The 18307-nt window shown below is 36.8% G+C and overlaps 3 protein-coding genes and 1 long non-coding RNA gene across 5 annotated transcripts in view; 2 read left to right on the top strand and 2 right to left on the bottom strand.

Moving 5' to 3' along the window:
* The window catches only part of LOC111867067 (GILT-like protein 1), a 41407-nt gene extending 38169 nt beyond the window's left edge, over positions 1-3238 (top strand). Inside the window, exon 6 of the mRNA XM_023856549.2 lies at positions 2744-3238. Coding sequence (XP_023712317.1) covers positions 2744-2920 — 177 coding nt within the window. The 3' untranslated portion in view covers positions 2921-3238. The remainder of the gene's footprint in view (positions 1-2743) is intronic.
* Positions 3239-4317: 1079 nt separating this feature from the next.
* Positions 4318-13446, bottom strand: LOC111867068 (GILT-like protein 1). Its single transcript, XM_023856550.1, has 5 exons — positions 13145-13446; positions 9663-9797; positions 6706-6867; positions 6145-6294; positions 4318-4716 (listed from the first exon to the last, which is right to left on the bottom strand). The coding sequence occupies exons 1-5, from the start codon at positions 13217-13219 to the stop codon at positions 4618-4620; spliced, it is 621 nt and encodes a 206-aa protein (XP_023712318.1). The 5' UTR covers positions 13220-13446; the 3' UTR covers positions 4318-4617.
* Positions 9931-12839, bottom strand: LOC117282530. The gene is made up of 2 exons (XR_004513295.1): positions 12156-12839; positions 9931-10534 (listed from the first exon to the last, which is right to left on the bottom strand). It is a non-coding gene; the product is annotated as an uncharacterized LOC117282530 (long non-coding RNA).
* Positions 13447-16271: 2825 nt separating the features above from the next.
* On the top strand, positions 16272-17758 carry LOC111867055 (U4/U6.U5 tri-snRNP-associated protein 1-like). Of its 2 annotated transcripts, none has more exons than XR_002843281.2 (3): positions 16272-16559; positions 16878-17011; positions 17578-17758. XR_002843281.2 is itself a non-coding variant. In XM_033752523.1 (3 exons), exons 1-3 carry the CDS (start codon positions 16344-16346, stop codon positions 17719-17721), a joined length of 348 nt encoding a protein of 115 aa, XP_033608414.1. In that variant the 5' UTR covers positions 16272-16343; the 3' UTR covers positions 17722-17758. The 2 variants fall into 2 exon arrangements, 1 of the variants encoding a protein (XP_033608414.1); XM_033752523.1 differs by having other exon boundaries at positions 16272-16413.
* Positions 17759-18307: the final 549 nt, after the last annotated feature.

Genomic DNA, 18307 nt, shown 5'->3' with positions numbered 1-18307 from the left:
GGGGGGGGGGAGTAAAGGGCGGCTGGTCGATATAAGGCTGACAACCTCACAGCCATCTGCGAGCTGATTGTCTAGAAAATGTGGGAACCTCAATGTTTCACAACCCTATGGGCCTCCATGGCCTGTTAAAAGAATACCTTTTCTTTACTTTTTTATGATTAAAAAACATTTTACACTTTTAGTTTTAAGTGATATTTCACTCTTTCCTTCATTTGAATGAATATATTGTACGGTGCTTAGACCTTTTTGAAAGCTTGTTCTTGCTTATACTACAATATAAATATGATAAATTTGGCAGATCAATTATGATATCATTGTTCTATGAGAAAGAATTAAGATTAAACTATTCGTGCACTTTGTACCTGCTTCAGGTCAGATGTGTAATTGAGTGAATTACCATATTATGAATGAGAAGGCAATTTTAATCTCTAACACTTGTGAAGAACCTATTGTGTTATATATTCATTATTTTTTATATTTCTTTGTTTATATGTTTCTTCACAAGGGAACAAAGCCACATGAATCTGCTTTTTGCCTTTCATTAAATATGAAAGAGATTTCAATGGCTGCTGAATCTATCATAATCATAACGTATTCTTCAATGTGATAAAACAAAGGATCATGTAGACTGAGCAGAAGCAAAGAAAAATTTAATTTTGAAACAGATGTTTTTCATCTTCCTTATAATTATGTGGTCAGAAGAGCAGGTTTCTTAGGCATAGAAATACGAGTATATCACTAGACAGTGCTTTCAAAGACACTACTATATATGAATTTGGTGTATCAACTATGGTATTCCACATCAGAAGCTTAAACTTCAGTTTTCTAATATCACTTGCTGTAACTAGGTAACATGGATTTTTCACTCATTATCTGAAATATTTTGAACATTATTGTTCATCTTCAGAGGCAAGTCATTGAAAGGAAAAGTTAATTATTTGCTTAGAAGATAACATTTACATAATATATACAATATAATGCAGTAAATCTTCTCTAGGATTAAAGTAATCTCTCTTAGTATTTGCTTACTGCTTTATGGTTTTTGTGAATGCGTTTTTACAATAATATATTCTACCACTTACTTACTTACTTACTTACTTACTTACTTACTTACTTACTTACTCATGGAGCTGAGCCCTTCTTGAGGAGCTGCCAATTCTGCAGCTACTCAAGAATTTCCTGGCATTTTATGGAACCTGAAGGTTCATTTTCGTGTTCACAAGAGCCCTCCATTGGCCCCTAACCTGAGCTAGATCAATCCAATCCATACCATCCAATCCTGTCTCTCTAAGATCCATTTTAATACTGTTCACCCACCTACGCCTTGGTCTTCTCAGTGGTCTCTTTCCTTCCAACTTTCCCGCTAATATCCTATATGCATTTCTCCTCTTCCCATTTGTGCTACATGCCCTGCCCACCTCATCCTCCATGGCTAAATTGTAGCAGCTTAAGCTATGGTTTGATAAAGAATGTTCCAAACTGTTAGATACAAAAATACAAGCCAAATTGCAATGGCTACAGGTTCCAAGCCAAAAGAGTAATAATCAAATCTTCCATTAGCTGCATTCCAAGACAGTTCCTTTGCTGTTGAAGGTTGGTCTCTATCCAGAATTTACGCTGCTATCTTCTCAATTTACTTGCACTGATAACTATGTGAGCAGCAGCAACTCCAGCAACACCAAAGAATAGCTTTTTTGTTAAATAATTTGTCCCTGTGTGAATGCCAAGTTTCCAGCACTTGCTGCTTGTCTTTATACTACATAAGTACATGGAAATATTGAGCAGCCGAAAGTTCCTTATTGTTGTTTCAGTGTGGATCGGGGGGCAATGATTGATATCAAAATACAATGGGCACTGATGTCATAACCCCACCTCCAGTCTCCTTATTAACACATATATAACATTCTGCCATTTCATGCATGCTCCAGAAGAAACACTTGGAAATAGTTACATAGCTGCAGGTTTTCCTTGTGCTCAGCTATAATAATGGGAATATTTTTTTTTCTTTCTAGTCTATTTTGATGTGGTTATTGAAACAGAAACTTGGATCATGGTGTGGTATAATATAGTCATATTCTTAGCAGACTTGCAGTGAATGGTTTGAAAGTTACAATGGAGCATTAAAGCATTAAAAATATAGTCTTCAAAGTATCAAATAATAGAAACCTTGAAAACTGTGCTGCAGTAGCTCTTCTGAAAAGTTAAATGGGACTGAAGAAGTGGATGTTCTCAAAACACTCAACATCCAAAATATCTAGAATGGTGTTTGCAAATTATATGTTATATCATATTCCTTATTTGTTTATTGGGAAACTCTTTGTGTTGAAAGATGGTATAATATTTGTTAACCATGCAGTTGTTCAATGAACTTATCCTAAAATAGCATCATCTTGGTTCACTAACAGAGTAATTTCATCCAGAGAATGTAGGGTATTGCCTTCTATATGAACCCCACACTAAGTGTCTTGTTTTTTGCCTTGATTATGTCGTTTATGAAAGATTTGGTTATGAAAACTATCTGTTGGTATGTGATGCCATGTAATCTGGCAAGAGTGCTGATGTTTTGGAGGAATATTCTACAAAAATGCTTGCAAACTTCTACCTGACTATATCGGTAAATCACAAAAGTTGGCACTTTTCATGACCATATCTTATCTGACACAAGCTCTTGACAAAGATGAAAACCCAGTAATTAAATTGACAATTGTAGGATTTTTATGCAGTGTGCATTTGTTTCTTTCAGACATTCAGCTATGAAGAACAACAAGAAGCAGTGAACAACTTCAAATCTGTAGTTTGCTCTCACCTCAAAGCTGCAAATACAAATCCTGCAGACTGCAAATCCAGTTCATTTACTGCAGTATCAAGTATCCTAGTGGTCACAGTTGCATCACTTTTCCTTGCTACTACTGCCTCTTAGTTTTATGTACACATAATCATAGCCTTAGGATTCAACACAGTGAAATTCTGTCAGAAATTTTAAGTATAAGTAAGCTAGTGATAAAGTGATGAAACGAAGTACACTTCTTAATAAAATGCATCCTGTTATGTGTTATAAATAAGGTATATAGCTATATATAAAAGTATGCAGTCTACACAACAATATTCTGTATTAAAATGAGTTTAATAATAACATACTCTAAAGCTTCGCTTATAATAATTAAAATAACTGTTACAGATCGGTCCAAATAAACAACCTTTTGGATAACATACAGAATAATGAGCATGAGCTCCACAAGACGATAGTAAGGTCAAGACCACATGACCTCACTTATGCAAGAAGATCCAAACAAGCAGGTGCCCCACACTGTAGTTCCTTCTACCACCAAAAAACCATGTCAACACGTGGCGGTCACAAAGTTTTAAAGAGATTTATCACAAAATATTTCATTTCCATTTTTGTACAATTTTAATTTTTATGTTTTAATCTTTAGTTTTTAATTTTTAAATTTTAACTGAAAGATTCAATTTATTAATTTAAAAACTCTCAAAAGCACAATAAGGATCATTATTGAAGAATTAGATGCAAATATTTAGAAGTAATTGAACAACTGAGACTGGTATCATTGTATGCCTGATGATGATCCAGTATAAGGATTGAAACATGTAGAATCAGTAAAAACCAATGTTGATACAACAGTGTCTACTTTGTTTTTAAATGCAGAATATTATTGTGTAGACTGCATACTTTTGTGTGCATTTAAAGTACACTTGTTTGTGGTATTCTTTTAGTTTTGTGTGATTACAGATGTAACTATTTTGAAATTAAATTATTTAGTATCTCACAAGTAGTTTTTTTGTTATGTACTATTTCATTTTAATTGTACAACACACTGTCAGACAAGAAAACAATTTGTGGAATATACATGTACAGCATGAGAAGCTGGTACAGCATAGATGGTATAGCGATTGGCTATGCGCCAATGATGACCGAGGGGTCAGGGTTTGAGATGCAGTAGAGTCAAGAATTTTCACTTCTTCACATTGCCCAGACTGGCTCTGGGGCTCACCCAGCCACCTACCTTTCCTCAGTGGTAAAGTGGCATGGATGTAAAAAAAATTGTTGCATGTAAGACGGAATGTCAGAGGCATTTGTTAATTAATTAATAATGTGTAACAGGATGCCACAACATAATATTATGAACACGGTTACCTTTATAATGAAACCTGAATATTAAAAAATAAATACAATTTGTAAACTGGAACATATCTCAAATCTAAATACAGAGTCTCTGTAAGGTTAGGAAATGTTGTAACAGGTGCAATGCAGAATTTCAAGAGTTAGTTTTTGTTTAAATGTTAATTAATATCCACATCTGCTCTATTTCAAGTTTTCACACTTGCATAATAAGAAACAAATAGTTTGAAATCAAGTTCAGGAAGAACAAAGAAAAAAGCAAAACTAAAATCATTTTTATCATCTTTTTGTTCTATTATGTGCTACAGAAGTACAGTTTTATTCAGGTATTGAAATCTTAACCAATTCTTAGCAACATGTAAGAAATTTAAAGTCTCATGTTGCTGCTCTGAACACTGAATTTGCTTTATAATGCAGAATAAATATTGCAGCATAGCATCCAGAATATTCTGAAGAAGGCATTCCAGTGTTGTCAGTACTCATATTTGGCAGCCAGGTGGTGCTGGAGAACCAAGGTATCTACAGGCTATGCCTCGGAAGTTTTGCAGTGCATCTCTCTGATCTTGTTGACTATATTTCTGAAATAATATATTCATTTCAGATAATTATAACACTAACAGAAAAATATTTTTATATTTTTCTAATGTCACAGTTTGGTTTTTTGAAGGTAATGAAAAATAATGCTGTAACATCAGAATTATGGACCTCACTTAATGACACAGTTGCAGAAGAAACAAAGAAATAAAGAAACCAAAATAATAATAAATATGACAATATATGTACAACTATTAAGATGTTGCAATGCTGTTTCGTTTTCTTTTATGTCTCAGCATGTTTGTGATTTTGCTAATAATTAGAAGTTTTCACTCAAGCACAAACTTTACATTTTAGAAACATTTGTTTCTCTTGGTTCACTATAAGATTTGATCATCAGCAGGTAAGACATACACAAATGTAGCATGTTTCTGAGTAAGCCATAAATGCAATTAAAATTAAACAAATTGGTAATTAGATCAGATAACAAAACAATGAAGTATATGTGTATGCATGTTCGCATGTGTGTACAAAAACAGAAATAAAATAAAGAGGTAGAAAATTATGGAAGATTTTCAAAGTAGAAATATTCTTTCATGTGTGATGAATCTAGTAAAAAGTGTTTAAGCTTAAAAGTTTAAAAATTAAGAGGTTTCTGAGTTTCTTTTTACTTTGCTTGCGTTTAGCATGACACTCTTCAGTTTATCTACATACATGTTGCTTTCTTTTGTGGCTTTTATGTATTTATTTGTAAGACTTACGTCTGTAGTGCTAAAATTTTTTGTTTCCATATCAGCTCTTATTTGAGTTTTGGGGTAATATTTTGATATCTTGATTCAGTTGATATACATATAATCAAATAGTTTTTGCATTGTATGTATCTTTATGGGCAACAGCCTGTGTTACTGTTAATTGAAGTATGACTGTGGGACACAATCAAACCGAATGTAATACAGAATGTTGATAACAAGAAGGAAAGCCAAAATTCTGTAGAATATTTAAGTAAAAGATAAACCAGACTACATCATATCTTTGTAGATTAGGCTAGAAGCCTATTTTGTCATATCATTCACTAATTGGAATATGATGGAATGTTTCAAAACCCATTCTGTCTACATTCGTTTCCATTGCTGGGCATTTTTGGTTCAACGTCATTGCTTGGTGCCTTTGTAAGATTAAACACAATCCAAAAGCATAAACTGTATGACTATACGTTCACACCACAGTGCTATGGGGTTTTAGTATCATACTGTAATGCTGTACTGTATTTCACACACAAAAATAATTACCATTCTTTTTCCTTTCATCTGTAAATTGCAACAAGCCTTCACTTGTAATCATAAGGTACTCTGATAAAGTCTTAGAATGAGTGCTGGTTATACTGTGTGAGGGTTTTCATTATTAAGGAAAATAATGAAAACCCTCCCTCCATGTTACTTTCAGAAGATAGTGATAGTGTTTTGTTTTCTTACTTTGTTGAATGTGATGGTGGGAACAAATCCAAGTCCTAAAGGAGCTAGTTTTAAGGTTTCTTCTTGTGCCATTAGCTGCAAAGTCGTGCCAACTGTAGACTTGGTGCAGCTATCAACGGCAGCCCAGCTGATTCCAACTTTCTCGGAGCACTGAAAAAATGTCGGGTTATATCATCTGTGGTGTTCATTAAGGTTTGACAAATGTCCTGATTATAAGTGAATGACAGGAGTACATTAAAGAAAATTTATCCTTTGCAGTTTTCATGATAAAGGACGAATATATCACTCTAATAATATTCCTAAAATGAAATTACCCATACATATTCTTCATATGCATAATTTGTACATTAAATATAACTTTTATGACTTGTTAATCTTCAGTAGAGGGAGTACATTTCTTTCAGGGCTTACTTTGTTCCGTTTCATAAATTATACTTAAATTTGAACAAACACACTACTTGTAGTTTTGTTTCTAGTAAATATGGTATGTGAGAGTAAGAAAATTTTAAATTCTTGAGGGTGAGAAATGGTTTCTCCCATGTATGACATCTAGAAGCATACTCGTTTTCCTTCTTGGCTTCCATCCACACTGCTCATCACACAGTACACAAACTCCATTTGTGGCCCTGAAGAGTTCAGCAGACTCAGTGCACATGACTGCATTAAGTTGCCCCTGCACTCTCGTTCTCCATGTTGACACTTGAAACCATCAAATCTGTTTCCCTGCAAACAAACGTTGAAATATGCAGAACAGCATTCATTCTGAAACATAATCTCCTGCTTTGGAGGGGCATACAAATTGTGTGAAAATAGAGAATGAAAGAAGAATGTTTGGAATACTGGAGGAATGAAGTTTAGCAGCAATGATACCAAATAATGGAGAACTTGATAGTTTATGTACTTCAGTTATCCCAAAGAAGTCATAATGGGATTGATGTGTAGTTTGCATTGGAGAAATATGAAATTAAAGCAGAAATTTATGAATAAATGTTTTATAATATGACCTCTGGATGACAGTGAGTTTAGTGCAGCAAACAATCATTTTGTAGTGCCATGGTGGTAAGTAATACGAACAATGCATTTGATATTTGAAGTTGTAAGGGCAATGAAAATTTAGATTATGGTGTTCTTGGTTGTGTATGTCAGGCGTAGTCTTCAGTTGACCTATGAAGCTACATGATATACCCCCATAAGGCCACAAGTTAAATTGTTTCTTGTCATGCACTGACTTTCTTGCAGTGTCAGTTAGGAGGTTAATGTACAGGGATGTGTTAAAAACATTTCCTGCCACAGCAGTTAACAAAATCTTGACTATGTATGCATGCAGTGTATTACAGTTTCACGTTCATGCTTCTTTATTTGAAATTAATATTATAAGGTAATTTATGAAATATTACAGAATCTGTAAAGAGTGACAGAATAGCGTATCTGTATAAAACAACTGGAGAGGTTTTCCATTCAATTTTCAATGGGCTCTACATTAACAATAATCATGAACGCCAACAACATAACATGAATCTTCTTAGTATTATGGACAAAGACAGATCCAAAAAATATCTTCATACCCTTCATATCTTTGATATTTTCAGCTATTTAGAATTATTATGGGCATGTCCTATGAAGCTGATCACAGCGGCTGCGCGGTCTAGGGCATGAACCGTCTCCACCCATTCAAACAGTGGGATCATGGGTTTGAATCCCACTTGAGGCATCGACATCTCCATGCATTTATGTTGTGTTTGTGTTGTTCTGTGTGTAGGTAGCAGCTTTGTGATGGGCTGATCCCCCATCCTACCGACTGTGCATAGGTTTGAGAAAATAAAAAAAGATGCCAAATTCCAAAGGGCTGCAGAGCCATAGAGAGGGGAGGGGGAGGTGGGATGGAGGGGGTGGATCTGATTTTATGTAAATATTTTATCAGTTGTCCTGTTGGGATCACTTCTCTTGACTGGATAATGGGCGCACTCAGACATATTCTTGTGCTTCCAATGCATCTCAGACTTATTAAAATACTGCACCTGGCACTATTTAAAGAAGGAAATCAAAAGAATAATCTCAGCTTCTGAGACAGTATCCTCTATAAAATGCATTGTTTAATAAGCAGTCTTCAATGAATGTCATTAATACATTGTTCGGTTTTTAAGTGCATACTTCTTTTTTAACCCACATTCTAGATCCAGTCAATCTGTATGAAAGTGCAACTGGAACAGGTTTCTTTCCATTGCTTTTTTCATTTCTTTAAGCAATTCCTTTTGCCACTCTCTCCTCAGGATGTGTGTTAATGGGTGCGGTAACTGATTCTGAATCATCAGGCAACCTATGAAGTCAGTAAATAGCAGAGCAGTATATTAAAATGAATACACATATTTTCTAAATTACTTTCAGTTCTATTTTATATAGTTCATTGTTTCACATGTTCATTATTTTTCAGATATTAATCTCTTGTTTCAAAGTGAATTGTACTGAAAATATCACATTGAAATCAGACATTGTACTTCCTTCTCTTCCCTTAAATATTTAAAAATATCCAAAACAGTTTCAAATGAAAATTGCTTATATTAATTTTTCTTTCACAGGACAGTGCTGGAGGTGCAAATCCTTGTCATGTTAGTAGACTGGTGGTGTGCTGTGTTGTCATGTATTATAGTTTTCTCTTCCACAACATGTTTTGACCTTATAAGTAAATGATGTATGTAATTGCTGGACTGCATTATTTTTTAATTTATTGTTCTAAAATGTTTGTAGAACTTTATTAAAATTGGGTAAAAATTGTAATTGAATTTGGTTAAAATAATTTAAAATATTTCGCTTTGTTGATGTTTCCTTCTATTATTCTGTTGTTCCTTCAATTGTGGTGTGGACTGTATCTGTGAGTGTGGAGTCTTGATTTTATATCCAGCAGTTATGTTGTATATGAAGGTTGCTGATGTTCAATATAATGTACATAGTTTTGAGTGGTTTTCGTGAATGGTTGCCAATATACAAAAATGGCAATAAATTGCACCTCCAAGGCTACCCCTGTGAACTAAATGATTAACCAGTGCAACAGGATGCTGAAATATAATATTAATTCAATGTGCAATTCTTGTTAGGCCTACATACAAATGTTTCATATGATGAGTTTCTTTAGCCAGTGTTATTTAATTATTTTTTAGCAGTAACAGTTTGCCTTGAACAAAGACAATTGTTGGAAATTAATTACTCCAAAATTGTTGGACAGTGGATGGTATGGAGCAGATGAAAATGAAATATATGTAACATAATTTGTTCCACACCAATATCTAACCTATTTCAGTTACAGAAACAGCTGACTCTAATACAGCACACTATTCTTTATCATATCTATGATTTATCTAATAAAATCAGTTGGGTAAAGTAGATATATGAAATGGAATTAGGAGATGCACATAATATTTCTTATGGGCTGTGAAGCATTTTGAAATTTGAAAAATGAAATTTTTGCAGAAATAAATAACAAGTTCTTTGTATTCATCTTAGGACTTTTTAGATGTACTCACAGAAGATTTCCCAAATGGTACAAACTCTAGTATAAGATGGTCCCTTAAATCCTTCCAAGCAGGATACAGCTGGAATTTAATGAATCGCTGACTGTCAGGGCACAGTGTTTCATAATAGACTGTGACATGTACTTTCTGAAAAAACACCAGAGGCCACAGTTACAAGACTTAACATAATGACAGCAACATGTTATTACTTCATATCAGTATAATAGCCAAATTGTTGTTATTGCTATTGTTGTTGCTGTTGATATTATTGCTGTTGCTGCTGCGTATTATTGTTTTGATGTCGTGCCACATCATTTTCCTCAGTTAATTAATATCATACCTACTTGACCAGTAGACATGCATCAGTTCTTATTGTTGGTACACGTTCATATAAGATTATTATGAAGTCTGATATTCCACAAAGAACAACTTTATTTTCCTTGACCCTTCATATTTTGTTAAAGATATTTGTTGATCCATTCATATTTCCAGCTATTTCTTGTTTGCAGACAGTCTTATGATGTATTATTTTATCAAGAATGTTGAAGTAATAGGTCTTTGGATTGTGATAAAGACTCTGTTGAGGAATTGTGTTTAGTTAATGGTGTGAAACTAAGCACTGATAAAAAACTAAGTCATAGTATTTACTTGTAAAAGTGACAGTGTTAACTTCCATTACAAATTATGTAACAAATTACTAGCATGTTCCCAGTGTGTTAGATACCTCAGAATCCTCTTTGATTTCAAGCATTACTTCCATAGCCATGTAGAATATATTTTCTCACCAGGCTTAAAAATGTTAGGATTGATTCGTAACATTACATTTTCCTTCCTTTTTTGTATAATTTTCTCATACGGTGAAAACTTGAGTCTGCTTCTTTCACCTGGAAAACCACTACATTGACTAATTCATAAACTCTGTAGCCTCAGTCTGCAAGCGAACTATATCGACCGAGCGACCACCGCTTGTCAGCGAAGTTAGTGTCAACTTTTGTGGATAGAGGGTGTCATGAGGTCAGCGCACTGGATCCCCAAGGCCGTTAATTTCGGTTTTGTAGACCGGAGCCGCTATTTCCAGGCCCACTACTTCTCAGGAAATCTGGCAGCACCGGGAATCGAACCCGGGACCTCTAGATCTATAGGCAGGAATTCTGACCACTAGACCACAGAGGCCATATAAACAAAACCCCCCAAAAAAATCGAAGAAAATTTTCAGCCTAATGTTATAGTAGATTTATTGTTAACACTAGTGTTAATAAATATGATGACATATTACGTGTAGTTAGAAACTTTCCAGTGTTTTGATCTGTTGTTGAGCACTTTAATAAATCAATTGCTGTTGATTTTGTTATTGTGCTCATACTGTAATTGGCCTTTGGGCTGTTAATTTTTCACATTAATAAATAAGAGCTGGATCAAATTCAATTTAATTATTAATGTAGTAGTGGTGGTGGCAGTAGCAGTACAGCAGCAGCAGCAGTGGAAACGGTGGCGCTTCTGGTGAAAGTAGTAGTAATCATGGCGGTGGCGGTGGTGGAGGTGGGGGTGGTAACAGCAAAAACAGCAGCAGTAGTAGCATTTATAGTATAAATCACAAGTAACAGAACCAGCTGGTTAATATTTTAGAACAATGTTTCAAAATTATTTTGATCTTGAAGTTTTTTTGTGACTAATAATAATTGAGATCTCGCATCCTTTCAGCAAGTGTATGTATCGCACATGTAGCATGTTATTGAAATGTCTTCTTTTTGAACTATACACAAGTCCTCTGTCAGTATGGACAGTAGAGGCTTTATAAAGCAGATCACATTATCCAACATATCTTATGCTACAACGGCAGCTTAGTCACTTGAACGGTCGTAAGCTTGACCGCCACCAAGTTTAAGCCTCTTATATTTTCTGTGTCTGGTTTCGCTACTCCACTGTTGCTGCTCTTCTTCGCTACATAGCCTGGGCGCGGATCGTATAGAAAACGCCGCGTTCTCTATTATTGCGTCAGTATCTGTTGCCGCGGAAACGTGTTTACCGTGCCACTGCCTAACAATAATCGCCTCTACTCCTTCAAATTTTGTCACAATATTATGTAAACCGACCGAGCGAACGCCGCTTGTCGGCGAAGTTAGTGCCAACTTTAGCGGATAGAGGATGTCGCGTGGTCAGCTCAACGAATCCCCGCGGCCGTTACTTTCGGTTTTCTACAATGGAGCCACTATTTCCTTGAAAGAGGTCCTTAACTATCCTCACGAGGCTGAGTGGACCCCGTTCCAGACTCAGTACTTCTCAGAAAATCTGGTAGCGCTGGGAATCTAACCCGGGCCTTTGGATCTCTAGCCAGGGACTGTGACCACTTGACCACAGAGGTGGTCGGTCGGTATAAGTCGCTTGCGGATTACAGGCAACGGAGTTTGTTTTTTGTTTTTTTTATTATGTAAACCAATAACTTTAAATGTAACATTTATTCTGCTCCCAGATAAATTTTTCACACATAATATCAAAGATTCTTACCGTAATTTTTTAAATTATATATTTAGGTACAATATTTAACGTAGAAGTTATTGTAATTTGTATAATCTAGCTCTATACAAAATTTTGCACCTTTAATTCAACTGTTCATTAGTTATCACCATGCAACCGTAAACCAAATAAAGGTTTCTAGCCTCTCTTTTGTTGAGACACACACACAAGCACCGTAATATGTTGTTTATTCGTCAAAGATCTGTTGCGGTACGTAATATCAAGGAGTATGTTAAATGTCACTATTGTTACTGTCACATGAAAGAAACTCCTGCGTCGGTCTTGCAGGTGTTACTAACTGCAGGAGATTAAGAAATATGAGTTTGCGGTGGCGTCAATTGTACAATGCCCATCTCAATTTTCATTAGCATCCGTTCAGCGGTTCTAGATTAGAAACATCCTGTCAGACAGACACACGCACACAGCCAGCTCTATGTGCGTTCATTTCTTTCACGACGTGCAAACAATGCCTAACAAGCGGTAAGCTGTATTCTGGTAGGCTATATTGTCTTCAGTGGTGACGACCGGACTTTCTCCTCTGGTAGGGGGCAGAACATTTGTTTACAACTTAGTTTTAAGCCATTTACGATTATTTACTGATCGCCATGAAGTATTGAGGATATAATATATATTAAAACGTTTCCAAGATATATTTTTATTGTTATTTGGTCTTTTTTCTTGCTTTATTCAGGTATGAGCCTTTTTCTCAAAATTCCAGTGGGAGGCCTGGTTTTCCCTCCCTCCGGCGCCTATGATCGTTATTTTTTCACGGCACGACTTTTTCCATTTTACATCAAGAGAGCTTGAAGAAACAAAATTCCTTCATAAAATGCTTGAGAAGAATAGAGCACGCGTTCCAGAATTGTTTCGAAATGAAAACAGAAAACAACGCTAGTATGGACGAATGAAGAATGGAGATGAACAGATTTTCTTTTTCAAGGAAACTATGCCGTTATTATTAGTATGTGTATGCCACTCACCTGTTTACTCTCGCTTCCTGTTACAGCCAAGAAAATTACACTAAAAAAATAAATACATTTCACGGATACAGTCATTGTAACTCTCTTCTCCTCCACTTATTTATATATATTTACGAAAAACGACTTCTAAGACTCCGGCTTTTCACACCAAAGAATACTTATTACGGTGTGTGAAAACGAATGCTACAAAAGTTGTAAGAATCTCATCTGTGACAACAAACAGGTTGTATGAGTATTCATAGAGTGTATAATGAGGACACGTTTGTTCACCTGCGCTGTAGGTGCTGCGGACGTCACGAACTGACGGACACGCATCACACTTTGGTTGCAGCTGTGTGCAGAGAGAGGATTCCCCCCGCTACGGTAAAAGGGGGCGTCCTTGAAGGACACTTTCGTACGAAGGCAGTAGAGCAGTATTGTGAAGTACAGATTTTGGCATACTGCGAGTTAAAACAGACATGATCTATCTTCTGGGATATAATGCAGTGCAGTCCGTTGAAAGTCAATCGACGTTTCGGCGGAACATATCGCCTCCATCATCATGATCGAAGAATAAACCAGGCGAGATACCAGCGTGAAAGCGGGCAGCAATTGCAAGGCTTATTCTTGGACCCTGAAGATTGAGGCGATATGTTCTCCCGAAACGTCGGTTGACTTTCAACGGTCTACATAGTGCAGTCGGTGTAGCGACTGGCTACGGGGTGGACGACAGAGGAGTCGGAGTCCCGGCAGAGTTAAGAATTTTCTTCACGTCGTCCAGACCGGCTCTGGGGCCCACCCAAACTCCTATCCAATAGGCACCAGCGGTTCTTTCCTCATGTCGGGTCGGGAAGCTGAACGCTCACCTCCAACTAGTGCATAGGTGAAGAAAATGTGGATCTATATATCCACTACCCAGTACACCTTCATGGCTTAATGCTTAATTAGTTAAGCACAGGGACAACTTTACCTTCTTTACCCTGCGTTATATCCCAGAAGACGTAAACTTCATAACCACAACTGTGTGAACCTATTCGTTTGTTCTGAAAGTCATCTTGAAGCATGGCTTTACTTTGCAGCCACGGCGAGTTAACATTTCTCTGGAGGAATTAAGGGAGCAATGTGCCAGGATGGTAGGTTTTGGGGCCGAGATTCTTAAGCGGGAACACCGAAATACAGAGCAAAATTAATAACAAGTGCTGAACAATGTCGTCGCACTCAGACTTTTAGACTTCATAATTCATAACATCTGTTTTAGTCACAAAAATGTACATTATGGGTGCCTCCATGACAATAATAAACGAAATATTAATGTTACTGCTTTGATTATGGACTTACATCGCCGTTGTTAATACTGTTATGTTCTACGGGAATAACCCCCCCCCCAACATTCGTGAATACAGAATTGGTGCTGCTAGCAGACCTTACGGACGAAGACGATCAGTTAGACCTGTCTCTCATGTACAGAATTGAAGTAGGTCATTTATCTCAAGAAACCGGTTATAACGGTGGTCCTACACTTGCTTTTATATCTGGAGATTATTTTGTTCTCACTACACTGTAACTTACACTTTGCATTAGACTTAATTACTATTAGTCTTAGTCACTATATCCATGAGGTTAATGAATTGCTCCCGAAGTGAACGGAGTTCATGGAGGTAGGCCTAGGTCCACAGGGGCTGCAGTGCCAAGGGGGGAAAAAAATGAATTGCTGTGCTTATTGTATGTTTACATATATTTTGGGTCGGTCACGGTAGCCGAATGGTCAAATCTAAGGCATGTATTGTCTTTGCTCGCTCGGAAGCCGGGATCGTGTGTTCGAGTCCCACACAAGGCATGGGTGTTTGGTATGTGTATGTGTTTATTCTGTGTTTGTGTTGTCCTACCGTCTGTAAAATGATCATGAAACTGAAAATCAGAGGCCAGGGCTCAAGGGGGCTGTAAAGCAAATAAAAAGGAAGAAAATATATATTTTGGAATGTACGTAGTTTATCCAATTAATGAGCCCCTTGACTTCCTTCGAATTTTTCATTTTTAATATTTCAACCAAAGAGCGTAAAGTTTATTTTATTTTATTTTATTTATTTTTTTACATTTTTCGTGAGTATATTACGCGGTAGCGTAGTTGGTTGAGGCACTATGCTACAAGCCGGAAGGTAGCGGGATCGAATCCCAATGAGGTGGATTATTTCAATTGACCAAATCCTTCAAGCCGCACTATGGCCCTGGGGTCGACTCAGCCTCTAACAGAAATGAGTACCAGGAATTTTCCTGGGGAGTAAAGCGCGGCCGGAGCTTAAGGCTGATAACCTTACCGCCATCTGGAGCCGATTGTCTAGATGATGTGGGAGCCTCAACGTCTCACAACCCTATGGGCCTCCACGGCCGGATAAAGGGATACCTTTACCTTTTACATATATTTTGGAATGTTATTTATGAGTCCCTTGATTTCCAGCGAATTTTGAATTTGTAATATTTCCGTCAACGAGCGTAAAGTTTGTTTTTCGACGTTTTTCGTGAGTGTATTAATTAATTCAGCACTTTCTTTTGTTAGTCGAGGGCACTCCAAGGAGATATGTCCCCCTGTCTCTATTCCTGTCTCACAATCCCCAGCTGCTGATAGCCCTATTCGCTCACAGCAGTAGTCACATAGCTGCGGAATCTAGCGATGATTCTTCCCTCGCAAGTGTTTTTCATTTTGAAAAATAAATGTTTATACAAAAAAGGCCTAGACAATGTCCACCCGGCCCTCTGTAGCACAGTCATAAAACATCTTTATCTATCGTAGCGGTCGCCCTGCGATTTTCGAATATACCTCTTAACTCTGAAGGAATACTGTTATTAGTTTGTGCATTTACTTCTATTTCTTTGTTTAAATACATTTAAGAATTTTGTTTATGAAGTGACAGACGCCTTGCAGAAATCTGTTTCCTCTAGCATTACGAGCTCAGTAAGTGACTTTAGGTATTCTATTTTGCTGTTCTCGGAAAAAATGTTCATCATTGTTGCCCTTTCATGCTTTTTTTNGAGCTATCAACCAATTAAAAATGTACAATGTACATTATCTTTGATCAAAGTTCAAAATTATTTCTGTTTTTGGTCTTGTAGTTTAATGGCACTCAGCATACAAGAGCTGTGTAATGTTGAGTATAAATTATTTTATAAGTTGAATAATTTTGGTGTTTCTACAAAATTATTAGGAGCTGCATAAGAAATTCCCATGAGATCGATCACTACCGATCCTTCAATCATTACACTAATTGATATCCAAAATGGCATTTCGTTTAGTGGTAAGTGGTGATGACACTGAAGTTTTCATCAATGATAGTAGTGAAACAAGTGAGTTAACGAGTGCTTGTCGTCATAAATTTAAAATATAACTCAGATCAGCACAAAATATTATTGAACTGCTACAAGAAGAGATAAACACTGTACCGTAAGTACATGTTACTTCCACAGTTCGAACCCCCCTCCCCCCAAAAAAAGTTATTAATCTCTGCTGGAACATCTGGCTAACCTGACTTAGGTTTTTTCATGGTTTTTCACAGTACCACCAGGCAAATGGTGATTGGACTTAGTATCCATAATCAGGTGACAAGCACCAAGACTTTTGGATACATTATTTACTAATAATCAGCCATTTGATACTACGTACCTATATAGTTTCCACTACAAAGTGTGTTGTGAAATCATGAAAGGAAATGTGGTGCAGGAGCAGTTTTGAATGTTATTAATAGTCGGACACAACTTTCAGCGCCAGAGGAGATACTGTCCAACATCAAGACTGAGCCTGATGACAGCGAACTGGAGCTACAGATAGCCCTCAAGAAAGCACCGAGAATGAAGCTGCAGGAGGCTGTTACAGAATCAAAGAACAATGTAGAAAAGGTACATCACATCAGCAGATTTCTTTTTTAATCCTTCTCACAAATGTTTGGCTGTAGTAGGGGACATTTCTCTTGTTCAGTCAAGGCCATCTTCCCCTTACCTGCCTGAGACAAGAGAGGAGCAGCCCTATGGATAGGTGGTGGGAGGTGATGAAATTGTCCCTAACAGAAATGAGTACCAGGAATATTCTTGGGGGATAAAGGGCGGCCAGCATGCAAGGCTGACAACCTCACCGCCATCTGTGAGCTTATTGTCGAGAAAGTATGGAAGTCTCGACGTCTCGCACCCCTATGGGCCTCCACGGCCTGTTACAGGGAGAGCTCTACCTTTTTTTTAATACTATTCTCCTTTCTTGTATTTTGGTTATTGAGACCTGTTATGGCCTCCTGTCAAATAGGCACCAGGGGCTGTTTCCTCAGGTGTGGGAGGGGCATGGAGCTGGCCACTCACCTACATCTAGAGCATAACTAATTAAGCATAGGGACAGCTTTGCATTTATGGATACTACAAAACAGAATTCTGTATAGCTACATAATTTAACTATTTGTGATTTGTGATGTTTGTAGGTGGCAGAGTCAGTACTGGAGAGAAACACGGAAGGTGGTTCCATTGTGCTGACTGTTACGGCAGAATTCTGCCGTACGTTGGGTGACATCCCCACTTATGGTCTGGCTGGCAACAGGGATGAGGACGCTCAGGAATACTTGTGAGTGCAATATAACCATCCACAGATAAATGTACACTTGGCAAGGCAATTTGATTTAGCATGTGTCGAGACTAGATACAGTCCATTGCCCATGTACAGTTATTTACTGCAGCTGCAACAGAATTAGAATATATTTTAATTACAGTTGGAATTCCACAATAATGGATATATAAATTACTGAACTGGAAACATCCAACAGAAATCCTAGAAATGAAAGCAATCATTATACAATAAGAATGTGATAGTTGAGATGGTAGAACCTTTTTCTTCTTCTTCTTGACAAGTGGTACCTTCTGGAATAAAATCTGTATAATGTGATAAGGTCCATAAGCATTTTGAAGGAATGTTAGTTGATTTCCCAGAAGATAGTGCCTTTCTTAATCTCCTCTACAAGAATTTCAAATCCGGTCTTTTTTTTCCCCCCATATTTTATTTCTTTTTCCTCCCTGTGCAAATATCATGATACAAGGGTAGAAAAGACTCTACTAGGAATTATATGTGAAATTGAAATAGGGATGAATAAATAGCTCAGAACATAACTAAATGAAAAAGCAATAGTTCTTGTAATTTTATTCATTGCAAAGTGAATT

This window comes from Cryptotermes secundus, unplaced genomic scaffold, assembly GCF_002891405.2.
Source record: "Cryptotermes secundus unplaced genomic scaffold, Csec_1.0 scaffold176, whole genome shotgun sequence".
NCBI lineage: Eukaryota > Metazoa > Arthropoda > Insecta > Blattodea > Kalotermitidae > Cryptotermes > Cryptotermes secundus.
The sequence above is the reverse complement of the archived record's forward strand: the minus strand, read 5'-3'. Positions and strand labels throughout refer to the sequence as shown.